General features: G+C 65.7%; 1 protein-coding gene across 3 annotated transcripts; it reads right to left on the reverse strand.

The window, feature by feature from the left end:
- Positions 1 to 775: 775 nt before the first annotated feature.
- SEMA6B (semaphorin 6B) lies at positions 776 to 19,158 on the reverse strand. Of its 3 annotated transcripts, none has more exons than XM_065658812.1 (17): positions 19,089 to 19,158; positions 7,720 to 7,871; positions 7,391 to 7,520; positions 7,054 to 7,114; positions 6,895 to 6,957; positions 6,505 to 6,606; positions 6,301 to 6,391; positions 6,106 to 6,225; positions 5,913 to 6,001; positions 5,259 to 5,476; positions 5,022 to 5,153; positions 4,504 to 4,653; positions 3,743 to 3,937; positions 3,215 to 3,355; positions 2,938 to 3,015; positions 2,691 to 2,749; positions 776 to 2,599 (listed from the first exon to the last, which is right to left on the reverse strand). In XM_065658812.1, exons 2-17 carry the CDS (start codon positions 7,835 to 7,837, stop codon positions 1,626 to 1,628), a joined length of 2,721 nt encoding a protein of 906 aa, XP_065514884.1. In that variant the 5' UTR covers positions 7,838 to 7,871; positions 19,089 to 19,158; the 3' UTR covers positions 776 to 1,625. The 3 variants fall into 3 exon arrangements, with proteins under 3 accessions (XP_065514884.1, XP_065514883.1, XP_065514885.1); XM_065658811.1 differs by lacking the exon at positions 19,089 to 19,158 and adding an exon at positions 11,146 to 11,195; XM_065658813.1 differs by lacking the exon at positions 19,089 to 19,158 and adding an exon at positions 10,742 to 10,778.
- Between the last annotated feature and the right edge of the window lie 135 nt (positions 19,159 to 19,293).

A 19,293-nucleotide genomic window follows, 5' to 3' on the forward strand; every position in this document is an offset into this window, starting at 1 on the left:
GGGGCGCGGCGGGGCCCGGCGGCAGCAGCGGGATCCGTCCCGGTGGCCCCGCGGTGCCGCGCTGCGGGCAGCGGCCAGCGCCAGCCGGGGATCGTGCAAGCGCCGCCGCTGCCCGCTCACCCCACAGCGCCGGCAGGAAGGTGCCCTGAGCCCCACGTCCCAGCCATCCCGTGGAGCTCCCTGCGGACCGTCCCTTCTCCTCGGTGGCTGTGACCCGGGGGGGCTGCTGGTACCGGTTGGGAAATCGCTGCCTTGGCTGCCAGCCCGCAGGGTGCTGGCATCCAGGGCAGGGCCAGGGTGGTGGCATCCCCATGTCCCCACTGAGCCCCGTGGCCCTCGCAGCACTGTCACCCCCTTCTTATACCCCCAGGCCTCCCAGGACCCCAGCACCCATCACACCAGGGTGCTGCACACCCACATAGGTGAAACTGAGGCACAGCGTGGGATGGGTGCTGGGGAGACACACGGCAAAGCCCCATGAGTGTGTCCGTGGCATGGTCCATGGCTGGTGGCTGCCGTAGGCTGAGCACTGAGGAACTCGTTGCATCGGAGAGGGGCTGGGGGTGGGTTTGGGGGTCCCGTTGGCACTGCAATGGGGTGCGTGGCGTGCAGAGGGGTAAATGTGGTTCAGGGGCTTTGGCTCCCATGTCCCCCTCCAACCCCTTCCCCATCCCATAGCAGACCCCCCAAGACCGGTGCTGCCCCCCCGAAGCCGGGGGAAGCTGCGGGGGGGGGGGGGGGGGGGGGGGATCAGACGGTTCCGAGGCGGCCGCGGGGGAGTTGCCTCCGGTAAACGGGCGTTTATTGGGGCCGCGGGGTACAGACCGCGGGCGGCCGCATGCATGGCCGCGGGGGGGGGCGCCCGCCGCCCCCCACCCTATTTACAGCCTGCCACCCCCCCGGGGACCTGCCACCCCCCCCAGGGACCCGCCAACCCAGTGTGGCACCAAAAGGGCCCCTTGGCCAGCAGGGAGTGGGTTCTGTGGGGACCCCCCAGCCCCAGCGGTGCCCCCACCCCCCGGCTGTGCTCTCCAGGAGGGGCTGATGGATGAGGTCCCCCGCAGACTGGCTCTGGGCAAGGGCTGACCCCAGGTTAGGGGTGTGAGTGTGCCCCATCCGCAGATATCACACATCTGGGGGCTCCCCCGCCCCATTGCACCTTGCAAGTTCACCGCGTCCCATCACCACAACCAACGGACCCCCGGCCGGGTGTCGCCAGGGTGGCGGCAGCACCCCTAAGCCCCCTTCTTGGGGTGCCTGGGTGCAGCTGATGGAGCCGAGAGGCCGCAGGGTGAGGGGCACAGCCCCGCTCTTCCTCGGCTGTGTCCGTGTGTCCATCCTGCTGCCCCCCAGGGATCCCCCTCCCAGGGTGCCGCATCCCTGGGTCCAGCCTGGGGAGGGGACGGGATGGACGGACCCCCCCTGGGACCCAGGGCAAAGCAGCCGGAGCGTGGGGCGCTGCCCCACTGCCCGCCGGGGACACCCCCAAACCCTACCCAAGGGGTGCCTGTGTCCCCCCCCACCCATGCGGCGTCTCACCCCATGCCCGCAGCTCTGCCCTGGCCACCCCTCCTTGTCCCCAGGGAGCGCTGGGGGACCCTCACACACACACACACGGGGGGACCCTATTTCCCCGAGGGAGTCCGCTCCGCGCCGTAGCGCAGGAGGTGCTGCAGGTCCGTCAGCGCCCGCGGGGGCCCGGTGCTGGGGGCCCGTGCCCCTGTGCCGTGCCTCCCGTAAGCACCCTCGCCGCTGTTGAACGTGTGGTTCCTCTTGAGGTGGGCGCCGGTGCGGCCCGTGCCGTTGTTGGCATTGAAGTTCAGCTGGTCAGGGTGCCAAGGCGGCCCCTTGGTAAAGTCACCCCCTTCCCCACCGGGTGCCGAAACCACCCTGCGGCGCTCGGGGCTGGGGTGCGGTGTGCCGGAGAAGTCACCGTACGAGCTGCGGGGGGCACGGCGGCTGCCGGCGGGGGGGTGCTGCCGGGTGCGGGGACCCTCTTGAGGCTCCCGACCCCAATGTCCATCCCCCGAGGAGTCGCTGAGTTCAGCCTCCAGCTCCTGGTCCACCAGGATGGCGTGGCAGGAGAGGGGGATGCCGCGGGGCGGGCGGGCAGAGCCGGCGTGGAGCCGACCGGCGCCGGTGGTACCGGACCCACCGGGGTCCCGCAGCGCGGCGTTGATGATGTTGTGGCTCTGCTCCCAGGTGCAGTTCTGGAGCGCTCCGGGGCAGCGTTTCTGCTGCAGCGGGGTCTGCTCCGGCGTGGGCAGCACCCCCGAGTCCAGGTCGTGCTGGGCGACCTTCCCCAAGTCCTTGGGCCACCCGTTGGGCATGAGCGGGGCCAGCAGGGCGCCGGGTTGGCCGCTGCGAGCCCGGCGCTCGCCCAGGCGGCTGACGCTCACCACGGACTCGCTGTGGGCCAGGATGGTCTCCTTGTCCTTGCGCCGAGCCAGCTCCTTGCGGTCCCGGTGCCCGATGAACCAGCACACGCTGAAGCCGGAGATGACGGCTCCGATGACGAAGGCGGCCACGGAGGAGATCACCAACAGGTTCACCGACACCAGCCCGTCCGGCTCGTCCACGAAGCTCTCTGTCACCAGCCCTGGGGGTGGCAGTGGGCGGGGGACGATCAGGGGACGGCCGTGGTGGGGATCGGGTGGTGTCACCGCGTCCCCCGTCCCTCCTGCACTCACCCTCGCACTCGCCCAGATGGGATGTGCTGCCGCCGGTGAGGTCCTGCTCAAAGGCCACCCTGGGGGGGTACAAATTGAGGGGGGAGGTGTCAGCTGGCCCCTAATAGGTGAGGGGGGCCCAGCTCGCTACAGCCAGTGATGAGTTGGCTGGGTCCCAGCAGTAGAGGGGTGCAGGCGCTTCTGTTGTCCCCACACACATCACGTCCCCCAGTGTCTCCTCCGCCATGGGCCTGGCAGCATTCGTTACCTGGGGCTGGGCTCCAGGAAGATGCAGGAGCCCTCCGGTGTCCATCCACAGTAGGGATCCTGGCTCCCGAGGCAGTTCCTGGCAGGAAGCAGGGAAGTCAGTATCCCCCCCATGAGGGGGACAAGCCCCCGGCCCCCACACGGGACCCTGGCCCTGCACCGTGCCTCAGTTTCCCCCGTTTGTGCTCCCAGCCGTGCAGGCAGATCCCAGCACAGGAATGTGATCCCCGGCTCCTCCCATGCCCCCCGCCCCGATCCCTGCCCACCGGGACACTCACTTCATGCAGCCCGAGTGCTGCTGGCAGCGCGCCACCGGCACCCTGGCCACGCAGGGTGGGAAGGCCAAGAGCAGGGACCCGGCTGCCTTGTCCAGCTCCAGCCCCAGCAGCCGCCGCTCATCCGCCGTGTCCCGGCCACACCTGGGGACAGAGCTCAGCGTGGCCCCAGAGGCTGGGCCAGAGCGGGGCATCTCACACACCCCTGCTTTGACCCACACACCCCTCGCATCCCTCTGATGCATCCCTTCCTTCTTTCCATCCATCATCCATCCATGATACATCCACCCATCATCCCTCCATCTATCCATCCATCCATCCATCCATCCACCCACCCATCCATACATCCTTCCACCCCTCTATCCCTCCATCCATCCCTCCTTCCACCCATCCATCCCTCCTTCCACCCATTCATCCCTCCATCCATCCCTCTATCTATCCATCCACCCATCTATTCATCCATCCACCCATCCGCGCATCCCCCCTTCCCTCCTTCCATCCATCCCCACCGTGTCTGTCTCCAGCACCCACCTCCCTGGCTGGTAGGTCTCAAACTCCTCCAGGAAGATGCTCTGGCTGCCAGGAAGAGCAGGCGCGGGGCTGGAGCTGGCATTGGGCTGGATGAGGAACTTGAGGACGGTGCCGGTGCTGGCGCCCAGGAACACCACGGTGTGGTTGCCCCACGGCCCCGCCGCAGTGTCCACCACGATCTTGCGGAGCTGGTACCTGCGTGGTGTGAATGGAGCCGGCGTCAGGGCAGGGAGGGGAAACTGAGGCAGGATGGGCCCAAGGAGAGGGATGGAGCATGCAGATCCCAAATGGAAACTACTCCAGATCCTGTCCAGGAACCAGTCAGACCCATCCTGGATCCCACCCATGACTCACCCCAAATCCCACTCAGGATCCTGACCACATCCCACCTGCATCCATCCGGACTCCAATGGTGATCCTGCTCAGATCCCACTAAGGATCCAGCCCAGATGCATGCCCCTGATCAGTCAGCAGGACCCCAACTGGTTCCCAAACCCAGCCCTGTGTTCTGGTCCTCATCCCCACATCCCTGTCCTCAGCCCCATATCCTTGTCCCAGCCCTTGCTGGAGGCAGTGACTGGATCCATTCCCCTCAGCAGGAATTAAGGCAGGTTTCATTAGGATGAGATAATCTTGACGGCAAAGCTTACGGAATTTATCCGGTCTCCTGGTGCTGGCACATGCGAGGCTCCAGCAGCACCCAGCAGCACCCGTTATCACCCCTTAGCACCCACCAGCACTCACCAGCACCCAGCACCCACCGGCTCATGGTGCGCAGGATCCAGGGTGCATTGCCCAGTGCCGGCACAGCCTCATCCATCAGCGGATGCGTCTTGACGAAGTTGAGGATCTCATCCGGGAAGGAGCTGGAGGAGTTGTAGCGCATCCCGGGGGACGCGCAGCACCCGGGGCTGCGGCCGGGCACGGCTCAGTGTCCCCAGTACCATGATGGGGCCCTGTCCCCATCATCATCCCTGTCCTCATCTTCATGCCCGTGCCCATCCTCTGATCCCTCCTGTTCCTATCCCTGTCGCTGTCCCCATCACCATCCCTATCCCAATTATCTTAGAATCATCCCCATCCCCACCACCCTTCCTGTGGGTACCAGCCCTGATCACTCCTGTCCCCACCTCTGTCACTGTCCCCATCCCTGACCTTACGCTCACTCCCATCACTCTCCCTGTGGGTACCAACCCTGGCTGTCCCTGTTCCCATCCCTGTTGCCATGCCCCTTCCTGCCCATCCCAGCCTTGCTACCCCCAGCCCTGTCCCCACTCACCGGGGCTTTGGCACCATGTCCTCTGGCACGGGCGTCCAGATGGACTCGGGCGACTTCTGCTCCCGGAAACGTCCCTCGAAGACAGCGGCCACTTGGGTCATGTCAAAGGCACAAACGGCTGAACCGGGAATGCTGCAGGGACACGGGCATGGGGTGAGCACCTCATCCCGTCCCCATGGTCCCCCTTGGGGCCCAGCCCAGCCCTGGGGGTCTCGGCAGGGTACAAGGGTGTCCAACCTGTTGGCAGGCGTGGAGAAGACAGCGAGCACCACGGGGCGCCCGTCCAGCTCCAGGATGTCGGTCACGGCTTGGATGACGTTGAAATAGAAATGGGAGTCTCCCGGCACGGAGCAGTTGAGCCGGGCCTTGAGGAAGGACGTCCACTGCTTCTCCAGCACCCGCTGCGAGCCCCCCATGTCGTTCTTGCACACCCGGGCCACCCGGGACACCACCACCTATGGGGTGCATGTCATCGTCACCCAGAACCCAGCCCTGAGATTGTCCCTTTATCCCTGTTCCCAGCACGGATGTCTCAGGCCCCCATGGGGATATAGAATAATGGAACCATGGAATGGTTGGGGCTGGAAGGGACCTTAAAGCTCCTCCAGCTCCAACCCCTGCCCTAGGCAGGGACCCCTTCCACTGGAGCAGCTTGCTCCAAGCCCCTGTGTCCAACCTGGCCTTGAGCACTGCCAGGGATGGGGCAGCCACAGCTTCTCTGGGCGCCCTGTGCCAGCGCCTCAGCACCCTCACAGGGAACAGCTTCTGCCTTGTCTCCAAGCAGAACCTCCCCTGGTTCAGTTTGAACCCCTCACCCTGGTCCTATCGCTCCAGTCCCCACTGAAGAGCCCCTCTCCAGCATCCACCCGGACGGGTGCCACCTTCTCCCACCTTCTCCAGGTAGTTGAACTCCATGGCGATCTCCCGGAAGAAGAAGTAGACGTGGCTCCTCCATTCCACGGCGTGCACAAAGTAGGGCTCTGTGGGGACAGTGGCAGGGTCAGGGATGTCCCGGGACGGTGTGAAGGGACGGGTGCCACGTCTCGGCATGGCACTCGGTGGGCACCGCGCAGGGGGGAGGCACCTTTGAACCATTTGGAGTCGTGTTTGACGGTGCGCAGGGTCGGGCTGTCCCCAAGGCTGCGGTAAATGACGGCGTCGATGGCCAGGAAATCGGTGACGGTGGCGGTGAAGAGCATCCCCCCTGCACGGAGAGGGGTGTCAGGGGGTGCGGGCAGGGGGCAGAGCGCACAGCACCCATCATGGTGCCAGCACTGACCTGTGAAGAGGGCCACGTTGGCGTGCTTGGGGTCATAGGGGCACCGCGCCATGCCGCTGATGTTGTCCCCGACGGGCTCCAGCGTGTCCATCTATAGCGGGTGAGACAGGGCCATGAGCAGCGGAGGCAGGAGCATCCCTACGCACCCAGACACGGGGGGGGGGGCCACGGGGGGGCCCCTCCTGGTGGCCACCATCTACTCACGCTGTAGTTGGCGCAGACCGGGTTGAAGGCGTTGGTGCCGCAGACGAAGAGCAGGTTCTTGCTCCGCACCAGCAGCACCTTGATGAAGTTGCGGCACTCTGCCTGCGCCGGTGAGAGGGGACCGTCACCGCCAGCGCCCAGAGACACCCCTGGGTGCCCCCCCCCATGGCAAGGGGCTGGCTGGGGGGGGGGGGTCACCCCAAAACGCTATTTATGGGCCCTAACGGTGGATTTGTTGCCAATAACTCCCAGCCACTGGCAGGGAGCAGGGAGGTGACACCGGGGGGACACGCATAGGGGGTGGCCTTGTCCGTGTGATGTGGGGCATGGAGGGTGCTAGGTCCCCACCCAGGGGGTGACTTATGGGGTACAGACCCCCTCACCCTATACCTCGTGCTTCCCCTTCATCCTGCAGATGCTGATGTCGTGCTGGTTCGAGTGCCATGTCAGCTTCTGGGGGGGCAGAGAACACAGTGTGGGGCTCGGGAGAAGCTGGAAGCCCCCCCCCCAAACACCCCCGTGTCCCTCCATGTCACCAGGAGCACTTACCCGGTGGTAGCGCATCTCAGTGGCGCCGGTGGGCTCCAGGCTGACGCGGTAGATGTTGTCCCTGGGGAGGGGGACACGGGGGTCACCAACCTGCTGTGGTGCTGATGAGCCCCCCAGCCAGGTGTGTTGGGGGGGTGCAGGATTTGGGGTGCTGGGGTGGGCATTGAGCAGCACCAGGGCAGAGACAACCCCAGCAGCACCCGCCAGGGGGCCCCAGAGCAGATATTGGGGAGCCCCAAGGCCCCATTTTGGTTCCCTCCCCAGCAAAGAAGGTTGGGCGAGTGCTGGGTGCCCCCCACCCCCGGTGGGGAGAAGCTTTGGGGTGCTGTGGTCAGACCTGTCCCCGATGAAGAGGGTCCTGTTGACCTTGAGGATGCGCTGGATGTTGAGGCGCGGGGGGCCCCCCACCTCGGGGCCGGGCGAGCGGCTCGTGCCGTGACCCACGAACACGGGGTAGTGCTTCAAGTCTGGGGGGGCACAGGGGGGGGCACAGGCTGCAGGGGCACCCACACATCACCGTGCCCCTGGGGGGCCAGGGTGACCCCTGCCCCCAGCCCTGCCCATGGGTGCCCCCTCCTGCCCTCACCCCAAACCACCCCAAGCCCCCATCCCCTCTCCATGCCCCCCCTCCTTGCGCCCTGACCCCCACCCCGGGTGTGCACTCACAGTCCTGGGGGGCCACAGCGATGGGGCCGGGCTCCTCGGGGAAGGTGCCTCGGGCCGCCCCCTGCGCCCAGAGCAGCAGCAGCAGCACCAGGGGGGTGCGGGGGGGCGGTGGCCTCATGGTGTCCCCCGGCGCGGGCGGGCGCCCACCTCCGCTGTGGGGATGGGGAGAGGTGGGAGGGGGCAGCACCCAGGGCAGCACCCGCGCCCCAAGCCCATCACCGCGGCCCCAGCGCTGGGTGCTGGGCTGGGGCCGGCGCAGGATGGGGCCGGGGTCGGCCATAGGGAAGCGGAGCCTTTCCCGATGGAGGAATTCCAAATACGCTGGGAAAAGTGGGCGCTGGGTCCCGGCACCGGGGTGTCCCCCACCCCCCACCTGCACCCCAGGCTGATCCCAGCTCCCCGCATTCCCATGGCACCCCAGAGTGCATCCCTGCCGGCCCAGCCCCAGAACATAAACCCATTGGAAAGGCACCGGCAAAGAGGGGGGACACCGGGAAAAGGGGGGACAGTAACAAGGGGTCACCCACTGGGAAACGGAGGGGGCACCAGCCCTGAGATCCCTAAAAGTACAACTTCTTTGGGAATGACAGCAGCAGGGGCTCAGCACGACCGGTCCTGGCCCCTAACGAACCAGGGTTCTTTGGAGGGCGGATTATTTGGCCTCCCCCATATTATATTATCTCCAAATCCCATCCCTTTCCATAGGGCTCATGTTGGATTTTATCCACTGTTTGGGATAATTCCCTTTGGAACATACACGCATCAGTAAGCATGATGGGGCTGGGGATGCAGGAACATGGGGACACGGATGACAGCCCCAGCGGCACCACCACTCCCCCCCCCCCCGCCACCCCCCTGCCACCCATCCCTCTGGGAATAGGGCTCAGCAATGAGCAGCCAGGCAGGAATCCCATTGATCGCCAGCTCCACGAGAGCGGGTGCGATCGAACCGTCGCCCTCCCGCTACCACGTCCCTGTGGGGACCGAGGACGGTGACATTGTGTGGGGCTGGGGGTCACGGTGCCCGCTGGGGAGGCTCGCCCCCAGCCCCAGCCCCGGTGCCACCAGCCCCGGTGCCACCCAGCACCGACCCAGCCGCCGGGGACGTCTGACCCCGACCCGGCTGTGTCACAGCCCCTGGGGACAACTGACCCTGTCCCTTGGTGGCCTCCCAAGGACCACGCTGGGCCGGGATAACCAGGATGGAACGGGATAACCAGGGTGGAACAGGATAACCAGGGTGGAACGGGATAACCCGCATGGAACGGGATAACCAGGGTGGAACGGGATAACCAGCATGGAACGGGATAACCAGGATGGAACGGGATAACCCGCATGGAACGGGATAACCAGGGTGGAACGGGATAACCCGCATGGAACGGGATAACCAGCATGGAACGGGATAACCCGCATGGAACGGGATAACCAGGGTGGAACGGGATAACCAGGGTGGAAAGGGATAACCAGGGTGGAAAGGGATAACCAGGATGGAACGGGATAACCAGGGTGGAAAGGGATAACCAGGGTGGAACGGGATAACCAGCATGGAACGGGATAACCAGCGCGGAACGGGTCCATGGAAGAGCAAACCGAGCCTCAAACCCGGCACAGCTGAGCAAAACCGTGACAAACCCACATCAACCAACCCAGAGGTTGGGTGCTGCTGCCGAGTCCGTGCCAAGGGGTGGGATACGGGGGGATTTGTCCCCCAGGAGAGGGAAAGGAGCCGTTTCTGGCACAGCGAGCACCGGTTCGGCACCCATCGGGATGGTGGTGCTGTGCTGCGGGGGCTAAATCAGTAGGAGCCCCATCCCCTGGGCACCAGGCTGGGAGTTCCTGGGGTTTAGTGCATTTGTTGTGCCTGAGCTGCTCCAGGAAAGCCATTAACAAGTGAATTGCGGTCGTTAAAGCCTCGGGGGCTTTTACCACCTGAGCTGAACTCGGGGCACCCCCAGAGTCTGTCCCCCCCCCCCCGAGCTTCCCCCTGTGGGTGCTCCGCACCCAGCCTCGTTACCCAAACAAGCAACCCCCCTCCTTGGTACCAATGCCCCTATCCCGAACCCATCAGATTTAAGCATCCTGTGGAATTCCCAGGTACTGGAGTGAGGGGGGACACGGATGGAGACCCCATAAAGCAGCCTTAAGGGAAGGGTTCGGCGCATATCAGCCACTTGAGACTCCACCACCATTTGGGGTGCAGGGAGGTCTTGTTGCCTCCGGTGCCTGCAAGCCCAAGGTGGGGAGGGTCCGGTGTCACTGCGTCCCCCCACTAAGCCCGTATGGTGACAGGGAGCGGGCGTGGGGTAACCGGAGCCTCCGGCACCATAAATGCCTCCAATTGTGCTGGCAAAGAAAAGGCAACGGGAAAAAGGGGGGGGCTGGTGGGGAGGGGGACACGGCGGGGGGACGGGTGGCACACAGGGACCCATTCATGGGGGTGGCGGAGGGCACGGGACGGTCCCCGTGCGCGTCCCCAGCGCGGTGCGGGGAAACTGAGGCAGGGCTGAGGACGGGGCAGGGTGCGGGCATCGGAAGGGTGCTCCGGGGGGAATGGGGGGGGTTCCGGCCTGGGTGCCTCTGCACAGCCTCGGGCATGTCCCTTGTCCTTGTCCCCGCTGCAGCGCCCTGCTCCGTGCCTCAGTTTCCCAGCGCCTCAACCCTTCTGCCAGCGCCTCCCCCGCCTTATTTCCCAGTATCCGCCTGCATTCCCGGTTCCTTTCTAATGGGTTTATGGAAGCACAAGCAGCCCCCCCAATGCACACAAAGCTTTGAAGCTGGGGTGGGGCGGGGTGTGAAGCCTTGTTCTCCCCCTCCACAGCATCTCCCTGACCCCCCCAACACAGGGATGGAGGGGAAAAGCCCCCCCAATTCCTCCCCCCTTCACGCTGCAATTCCGGAGGGAGCTATGAGCCCCCTGCTATTCGTGGGGGGACGCTGTCCCCTTCCCCTGATGGGAGCCCTTCCCAGTGGCATCAGGGCACGGCTCCTGCCCCCCCCCCCCCCAGCACCCCACTCTGCCCACCTGAGCTCCTCCGGCCACCTCCTGCTGTCCCCACTGCAGGGTGTCCCCATTGTCCCCCCCCGGCTTGGAAAGGGGGTCCCGGGTGCCTCAGTCCCATCCTGGGGGTGCCCCGGCGGCGCTGGGGGCTCCGGTGTCCCACGAGCGGCTCAGCTGTCACGGACCCCCCCATGGCCCCCCCCATAGGAAGGTAGAGCTGATGTCACCGTAACCGGAGCCACCACCGACACCCCCCCCCAGCAGCTGTCACCGCAGCCGGGGAGCGGGGGGGGGGCACCCACGGGACTCCCAAGCGGCACCGCCGCGATGTCCCCTCCCACCATGGAGCCATGAGCCCAGCCCGGAGGTCCCCCCATGGCCATGGGGGGGACGCAGCCACCGGGGTGTCCCCCCCCCCCCCAGCTCACCTGCGCCCCAAGCTGATCCCAGCTCCCCGCATTCCCGGATTCCAGCAGTGCCGGGCCAGCCAGAGCAGGAACACATTAGAAAGGCACCGGGAAAGCTGGGGGACAATGGGAAGGGGGGGGCATTGACAAGGGGACACTCACTGGGAAATGGAGGGGACACGAGCCCCAGCATCCCTAAGAACACAACTGTTTGGGGAATAGCAGCAGCAGGGGCCCAGCGCGACCAATCCCGGCCCTTAATGAATCAAGGCTCATTAGGAGGGTGCTTTACTCGCCCCCTCCCATATGATGTTATCTCCTATCCAAATCCCCCCCCTCTCCATAGGGATCATGCTGGATTTTACCCCCTGTTTGGGCTCCTTCCCTTTAGAAACCCCCAGCACCAATAAGCAATTAATTATGCTAATGAGGTCCTTGTAAGCAGCATTAACTAATTAATTAGAAAGCCCCCCCATCACCTCACCAGCTCCCCCCCCCCCAATGTGTCACTCTGTCCCCAAAGCATCCCAAATGGGAGGGACCACAGAGGGGGGTTGGGGGTCACCAGCAGTATCCCCCCCCCCCAGCTTGCCATAGGGACCCCCCCATCCCAGCTGCCATCACCGCCGGGGCTGTGGGGGTCTCAGCCCCCCCCCCGGTTTCCGTTGTGGGGCCGGTTCAGATGGCAGAGCCAGGAAGCAGCTGTCCCCATGGCGGGGACAGAGCAAATGTCACCCCGGCCACCTGGCCCCTGCCACGGGTGTCCCCCCCCCGCAGCACCACACAGCACCCCCAATGGGGGGGTACGGAGGGCAGCACCCCCAGAGCTGAGCCAAGAGGATGGGGGGGACAGCGGGGTTGAGGTCCCAATGCGGGTGACAGCAATGCGGTGCCAGCAGCGTGGGGGGGGACACACACACACAACACAGCACCCCCCCATTTACCTTGGTTCTTCAGGGCCCGACAGCGGCTCAAATGTCCCCCCCCCCGGGCCTCCCGCTCCGGTTACCGGCTCCGCTTACAGCTGCCGTTTATAGCGCCAGTCCCCTCCCCACCACCGTAACAACCCCCCCCCCGCCGCAGGCGTCCGGGTCCCCCAGCACCCAAACGGGGTCTGACCCCGATGTGGGGGTGATGGGGACCCCCCCCCCCCCCGCTGTCACTAGGGACGGGTTTGTCCCCACAGTGACTGGAGGCAAGGGGACAGTGCCCCCCGGGTGGCACCCATGGGTGCTGGTCCCTTCTACCAGGCCAGGGCGGTGCTGCATGTGATTTGCATGTTAAATACATGTCACCTGCATGTTAGATACACGCCATCTGCGTGGGTTTCCTATGGAGATACCACTTCATGCCACGGAGGGGACGGGGGGTGGTGACTGGGTGCTGCCCCCCCCCAGTTCACAGCCATTATCCCTTGTTCCCCCCAGTTCACAGCCCTTGTCCCCTGTCCCCCCCTCCTGTCCTGCTGGTCCCCCCAAAGCACTTGTCCCTCCACACGTCCCCCCATGTCCCTCTTGTCCCCCCAAAGACTGTCACCTCCTTGTCCCCAATGGGACACGTCCCCCTGTGTCCCTCCTGTCCCTCCAACACAGCCTTGTCCCCCTTGTCCCCAAAGTCACCCATCCCCCGTGTCCCCAGGGACCCCATGTCCCCAGGGTGCCCTGTCCCTAGCAGGCAGAGGGACGCAGCTCCTGCTTCAGTCCCAGGAGCCAATCCCAGCCCCACACGGGCAGCCCTACAACAATAAACCAGGCGGGAGCCGGAGGAGGCGCCGGGAATGAGCGCTCAGCCCCTCACCCTGGGCTAAGCCTTATCCAGGTGATGGGGTTGCGGGGTCACTGCCTGCGGGCCCTGCTCGGTCGCTGTCCCCAGCATCGCGCTGTCCACTGGGTACCACTGGCCCTGGGGACACCAGGGACAGGGCTCCAGCGTGCCAGGAGGTGGGAGGTGATGCTGGAGCGTGGGGCACAGCACGTGAGCTTCACCCGGCTGCATCCTCCTCCTCCTCCTCCCAGTGGGGTCACCGGTGCCATCCGGCTCCATGCCGTGGTTTTCCAGCCACCCGGAGCCAGCAGCATCCTGAGCCCAACTGAGCTGCTGGATGCACTAGGGCCAGGTTGGTGCTGCTGGATGTGGGATGGGATGCAGGCTGCAAGGTGGGATGTGAGATGCAGGCTGTGGGTTGGGATGCTATGTGGGATGCAGAATAGGATACAGGAAGCAGGATGTAAGGTGGGATATGGGATGCAGGCTGGGATGCAGGATGAGATGCAGGATGCAGGATGGGGTATGGGATGCAGGATACAGGATGGGGTATGGGATGCGGGATGTAGGATGCAGGCTGGGATGAGGGATGCAGGATGCAGGCTGGGATGTGGGATGCAGGCTGGGATGCAGGGTGAGATGCAGGATGCAGGATGGTATATAGGATGCGGGATGCAGGATGCAGGATGCAGGCTGGGATGCGGGATGCAGGCTGGGAGGCAGGCTGGGATGCAGAATGCAGGATGCAGGCTGGGATGCAGGATGCAGGCTGGGATGCGGGATGCGGGCTGGGATGCGGGATGCGGGCTGGGATGCGGGATGCAGGCTGGGACACAGGATGCAGGCTGGGATGCAGGATGCAGGCTGGGATGCGGGATGCAGGCTGGGATGCGGGATGCAGGCTGGGACACAGGATGCAGGCTGGGATGCGGGATGCCAGTGGCGGTGTGGAACAAAGGGCCATTGTTCCCGGCGCTCCCAACGCCGCCTCCCGCTCTCCGAAGGTCAGGTGCTTCCTCGCTGCCCTCCAAACGGCTCCTTGTTCTCCCGCCAGCGCCGGCACAGCCCGAGCGGCCGCTGTGCCACCGGGCCACGCCACCATTGCCACCGGCACCAGCACCACCACTGCCACCGGCACCACCACTGCCATCAGCACCGGTACCGGCACTGCCATCACCACTGGCACCACCATCCACCACTGCCACCGGCACCGGCACTGCCACCATCCACCACTGCCACCGACACCACCACCGCGTGCTCCCGGCCACCAGCACCACAAAGCTCCTGCAGGATGGGTGATGATGACCCCATCCCCTGGGCGGCCCCACCAGACGTGCCGGGTGTCATGCGTGTGCAGGCGCGTGTGAACCGTGTGTTACGTGTGTGGGCACCAGGTGTCGTGTGTGCTGGTGCATGTGCATGCGGTGTCGTGGGTGTAGGTATGTGTGCACCATGCGTGGTGTGTGTGTAGCTGTGTGTGTGTGTGCACCATCTGGCACATGCGTGTGCACCACATGCCATGTGTGTGCAGGTGTCGGTGTGCACCGTGTCCTGTGTGCATAGGACATCACACGTGTGCAGGTGTCTGTGCGCACGGCAGGGGTGTTGTGCACACGTGTGAGTACACACGCTTGTGCACGGGGTTGGTGCATGTGTGTACATGTGTGCACGAGGCTGCCATGTACACGTGTGGTGCATGTGAGCAAGGCTGTGCTGTGCACCCCCCCACCTCACCGGGCAGAATCCGACCCTGCACCCGGCAAGGATGGATCCCAAATGGATCCCGGATGGATCCCGTCTCCCAGCCTCCCACATCGGCTGCTAAACGCTTCCCGATTTCCTGGCGCTTTATGTCGATGTCCCCGGCGGGAGATGATGGATGGGGCTGGCCACAAAAGCCACTTCTGTTCCCACCGCCCAACCCGGGCCCGGATCCCGTCTCTCCGGGGGGCACGTGGGTGCTGCCACTGCTGCCTCCTCCCATCGCACCCAGCTCCATCACCCTGGATTCAGGCACAGGAATGAGGGTGGCTGCCCCCTGTCCTGGTCCCCAGCTACTGCACAGCCACAGGCTCTGTGCCTCAGTTTCTCCACTTGATGCCCAAGTGCATCCACAGCCACATTCCCCCCTTTGGATCCATCCAGCACCAAACCCGGTGCTGAGCTCAGCGGCGGCGCTGCCAGGTTTGATGGGATTATCCCAGCAGGCAGGATTACACCGGGAAGAGCCGGGGATTAGCCACAGCGCATCGGCACGGCGCTGCCACAGCCACAGCCTGGCTGCCAGCAGGCTGAACTGGGCTGAACTGGGAAGGACTGGACCAGAGGTGTGAAACCAAGCCCCGGGGCTGGGGTCCCCAGGGACCCCCTCTGGGGAGCGGTGGCTTTGCCAAGCGCTGTTTAATCCCCCGGCACAAGGAGACGAGAGGGAGCTTTCCCCCCTCTTTATTTTTGTTTTAATTTAACAAAATTGCAATTAAATAGGGAGGAAAATCCTGTTAGCACAAGGCGGCCCCACTGGGAGCTCCCCCGCGCCAGACGACTGCTCCTCCGCTCCCTCCTGCCTTCCAAAGGGAATCGAAACCTCCAGCACCCCTTTCATGGGACGCAACTGAAGCCCAAAGGTCCCTCGGGATGAGCCGGGGGGTTCCCCAGGGCCATAGGGTCCCCTCTGCATTGGAGCTGAGCGCTGCTGGGGATACAGCAGCATCCTTTTGGGTACCACGCTCCAGCAGCCACCTCTATCACCACACTGGGGATGGAGGGATGGGAAGAAGGGATCTCAGATCCCTCCAGGATCAGCGCTCGGGATGCTGAAGGTGATCGGGTGCCAATGGGTTAAGCGGGTGCCACAGCACAGCCCAGATGGAGCTGGGCTCACTCTTGGGTTTCTTTACTACTGTTTATGCTGCCGAACACACGCCGGATGCCACCGCACCGGCACCACCACGGAAACATCCCACCAGGGCCCATGGCAATGCGCTCGCCTGGCACAGCCAGAGATGCCAGCACAGGGAAAGCCACTATGGTCAACGCCACGCTCTGTGCCGGGTAGGAAAACCTCGCCAAAGGCAATGCCAGGGAATGGATACGGTGCGGGAGATGCTCCGAGGGGCCGGCACAGCTCAGCCCACTGCAAAATCCAATCGCATCCAAACTGGCAGGTTTAATTAAAACTATTTGAGCTGGTCTAAGGATACAAACTGCATCCGGCACTGCAGCAGGGATCCGCATCCAGCTCCGGTACCCGGCGAGCAGCGCGGCGGCGCTGGGTCTTGTGGCCTGGCTGAGCCCCACAGCACCAGCATGGCAGAGCCGGTTGGAAAAGCCCTCCCAGGAGCCACTGGTTTAACTGGGAACCAAGGCATCGGGGGTGCATGTGCGGAGCAAGCAATGGATGCCGAGAGGGACGGTGACGCCGAGCCCGGCATCACCACAGTGCCCCATGGCCCTGTGCTCCTGGAGGGTGGCAAAGGTGCCGAAACCCTGGATTGGGGAATTTGGGGTCCCCAGAGCCACCCCCCTCCAGAAGCTGGAGGCAGCGGTGCCGCAGCGTGCGGCACAGCCACACACATGGACACACATGTACAGCCATGCACACATGTACAGCCATGCACACGCGTGCACACGCGTGCACGGCGGGATTGGGATTGGTGATTCCTCTTTGTCTATGGGAATGGCAGCGGGAAGTGGCCCCGGGAGGGGGGGAGCTGCCCCCCAGCACCCTCCGAGCCTGAACCCGTCCCCCCCACGCACACCCCCCCTCACCGCAGCCACGTGCCCCGGTGGCAGCGGTGACCCAGTTCCACGTCCCCCCGGGGATGCTGCAAAAGGGGCATCGCTGCTCAGCACCCCCCCGGCTCTGCCCCCCGCTCCAGCACCCAGCGGGGCACGCACCTCCGAGCAGCACCCAGGGGCGGACACATGGACACGGCGCCTGCAGGGCCCTGGAATCCAGGGACAGATCCTGCACCCTCCGGTGGGGCGTGGGGCCGGGAGCTGCCCTCTCCTGTCACCAGATCAGGCCCTAAAGCGTGGCTAAAATCGCCGGGGAGGGACACACAGAGGGGGCCCCCCAAGCCGATGCCCCCCTTCCCCAGTGCGGTGGGGTGGGATGGGATGGGGGGGTCTCAGCCATATTCCACCTCAGCCCCCACCTTCCCAAGGCAGCCCCGGAGCAGGATCTGGCCTCACTGGGGCCAAGCTGGTACCTGAAGGGACTGGGATGGGGGGATCCGGGGGGGGATACAGAGGTGCCACATGTGCCACCATTGCCCCCACCTCTCCCAGGCACTGGGAGCAGGCAGACCTGGGTGTCCCCACTGGGGGGTCACTGGCGGCAGGTTGTGTGTCCCCATTCCCCCCCCCGCCCCGTGCTCCCCAGGGTGGGTGCAGCACCCAACACGGCGGGGGGGGGGGGGGCTCCCATCTGCACACACCCCCCCGGCTCACGGCCTCATCAAGCAGGGGGGAAACTGAGGCACGGCGGGAGGCAGCGCTCACCCAAGGTCACCCCGAGCCGATGGCACAGCCCTGTGCCCCCCCCGACCCCGCTCTTCTGGGGGTGCTGGGCTCCCCTAAAGCCCCCTGCACAGGGACGGGGCTCCCCACTCCCTCCTGCCCCATGGAGGTGGGGGGGGGCTGCTGGGGCTCAGGGGGGCCCAGAGCCCCGATTGCTCTGTGTTATATGGGAGCGATGGAGACCAAGCCTGGAGGGGGTGTCCCAAGAGAGGGCGATGGGGCAGGATGTGGATCAGACTCAACCCCCCCCCCCCGCCACGTTATTTAAGGGTTACCCCCCCCAAGTCTGCAGACGGCGCAATGGTGCTGAGCCCCAAAAGGGAGGACGGGGCCCCCCTATCCCACAGATGCTGCCTGCACGGGGCTCCCCAGCTCTGTCCTGACATGGGGGCTGCCAGCCAGCACCTCCTCAAGCATGGGGGTGCCCCACTTCTGCCGGGTGCCCCCCCCATACCTTGTCCCCACAAGTTTCAGCTCTAGCGAGACGGAGCCAGGCACCCGCGTGATCTGGGGGCTCTTTGTCCCCCCACCCCAGCCCTACAGGGTTATTTGTGGGGGGGCCCTACCACCCAAACTGAGCCCTCACTGTTCCCCACTGCCCTTTTGGGGGCTGTATTGGACGGGCCCCCCATTTCAACCCATCCGGCCCCCCCATCCCAGCAGAGGCTGCACTGGCTGGGGGGGGGGCACACACCAGCTCTCCCCTTTTCCTGCTCCTCCCCCCCAAAAAAACAAGCAGCTCTGGCTGCTTCCCGAAGGAGCAGTGGAGGCAAAACGGAGCTCAGTGAAGCAGGGCCCCCCCCACCACCTTCCATCTCCATCCTCCCAGCTCGAAGGGACCCCCCCGGCCCCTCAGCACCCCGCGCCCATCACCGTGTCCCGGGGCTGGGGGGGTGTCAGGGTGCCGGCCCGGCATGCTGATGGGTGGGATGGGGGTGTGGAGGGAATGGGGAGGGGGCGAGTGTGGGATTGAGGTGATGGGAGGGGGGGTTGAAAGGTGCTGGGGGGGTTGTCGGGGTGCTGGGGTAGGGAGAAGGGTTGGGGGTCGGAGTCCTGGGGGAAAAATGGGGGTGCGGGATCAGGGATGGGGTGCGGGATCAGGATGCTGGGAAGGACCGGGCTGCTGGGGGGGACACGTCAGGGTGCTGAGGGGGGACCAGGGTGCAGGATGAGGGTGATGGGGTGGGCCGGGTGTGTGTGGGGTGCCGGAGGAGGCTGGGGGGAAGGATTGGGGTATCGGGGGGAGGGCCCCCCAGGAGTGCTGGGGTGTGGATGGGGATGCAGGATGGAGGTGCTGGGGGGGGGGGGGAGCGGTGCAGGGGAACCGCAGGGTGCAGGGATGGGGGCAGAGGGGTGCGGGCTGGGGGTGCTGCGGGTGGCGGAGGGGTCGGGGGGGGCCCCTCCAGCCCGTGACCCTTCAAGGTTCCGCCCGCTCCGCCCGGAGAGCCGCTAACAAAAGCGCCGTTCCCAATGCAGCAGCCGGCGGCGGCGGGAGGGGGGAGGGCTGGGGGGGGGGGGGGGCACCCCCTTTTCCTCCCGTTTCCCCCTCCTCCATCTTTGCCCCCCCCGGGGAGGGAGCGACCGATGGGGATGGGAAGGGGACACCGGGGGGGACGGGACCGGACCGCATGGCTCGAAGGGGGGGGGGGGGGGGGGGCTGGCACCCGCCGCGCTCTTACCTCGCCGTGCCGGGGGGATCCGGGGGGGGCCCGGGGCACCTGCGCCCACCGGCAGCACGGCCCGGCCCGGCCCCGCTCCGCTCCGCGCCGCCGCGGCGGGAGGCGCCGGGGCACCGGAGCCCGGGCGGGGCGGGGCCGCGGGGGGGGGGGGGGAGCTGGAGCTGGAGCCGGAGCCGGAGCCGGGCCCGCCCGGTGGCTGCGGCTG

The sequence above is a fragment of the Lathamus discolor genome, chromosome 21 (genome assembly GCF_037157495.1).
Source record: "Lathamus discolor isolate bLatDis1 chromosome 21, bLatDis1.hap1, whole genome shotgun sequence".
Classification (NCBI taxonomy): domain Eukaryota; kingdom Metazoa; phylum Chordata; class Aves; order Psittaciformes; family Psittacidae; genus Lathamus; species Lathamus discolor.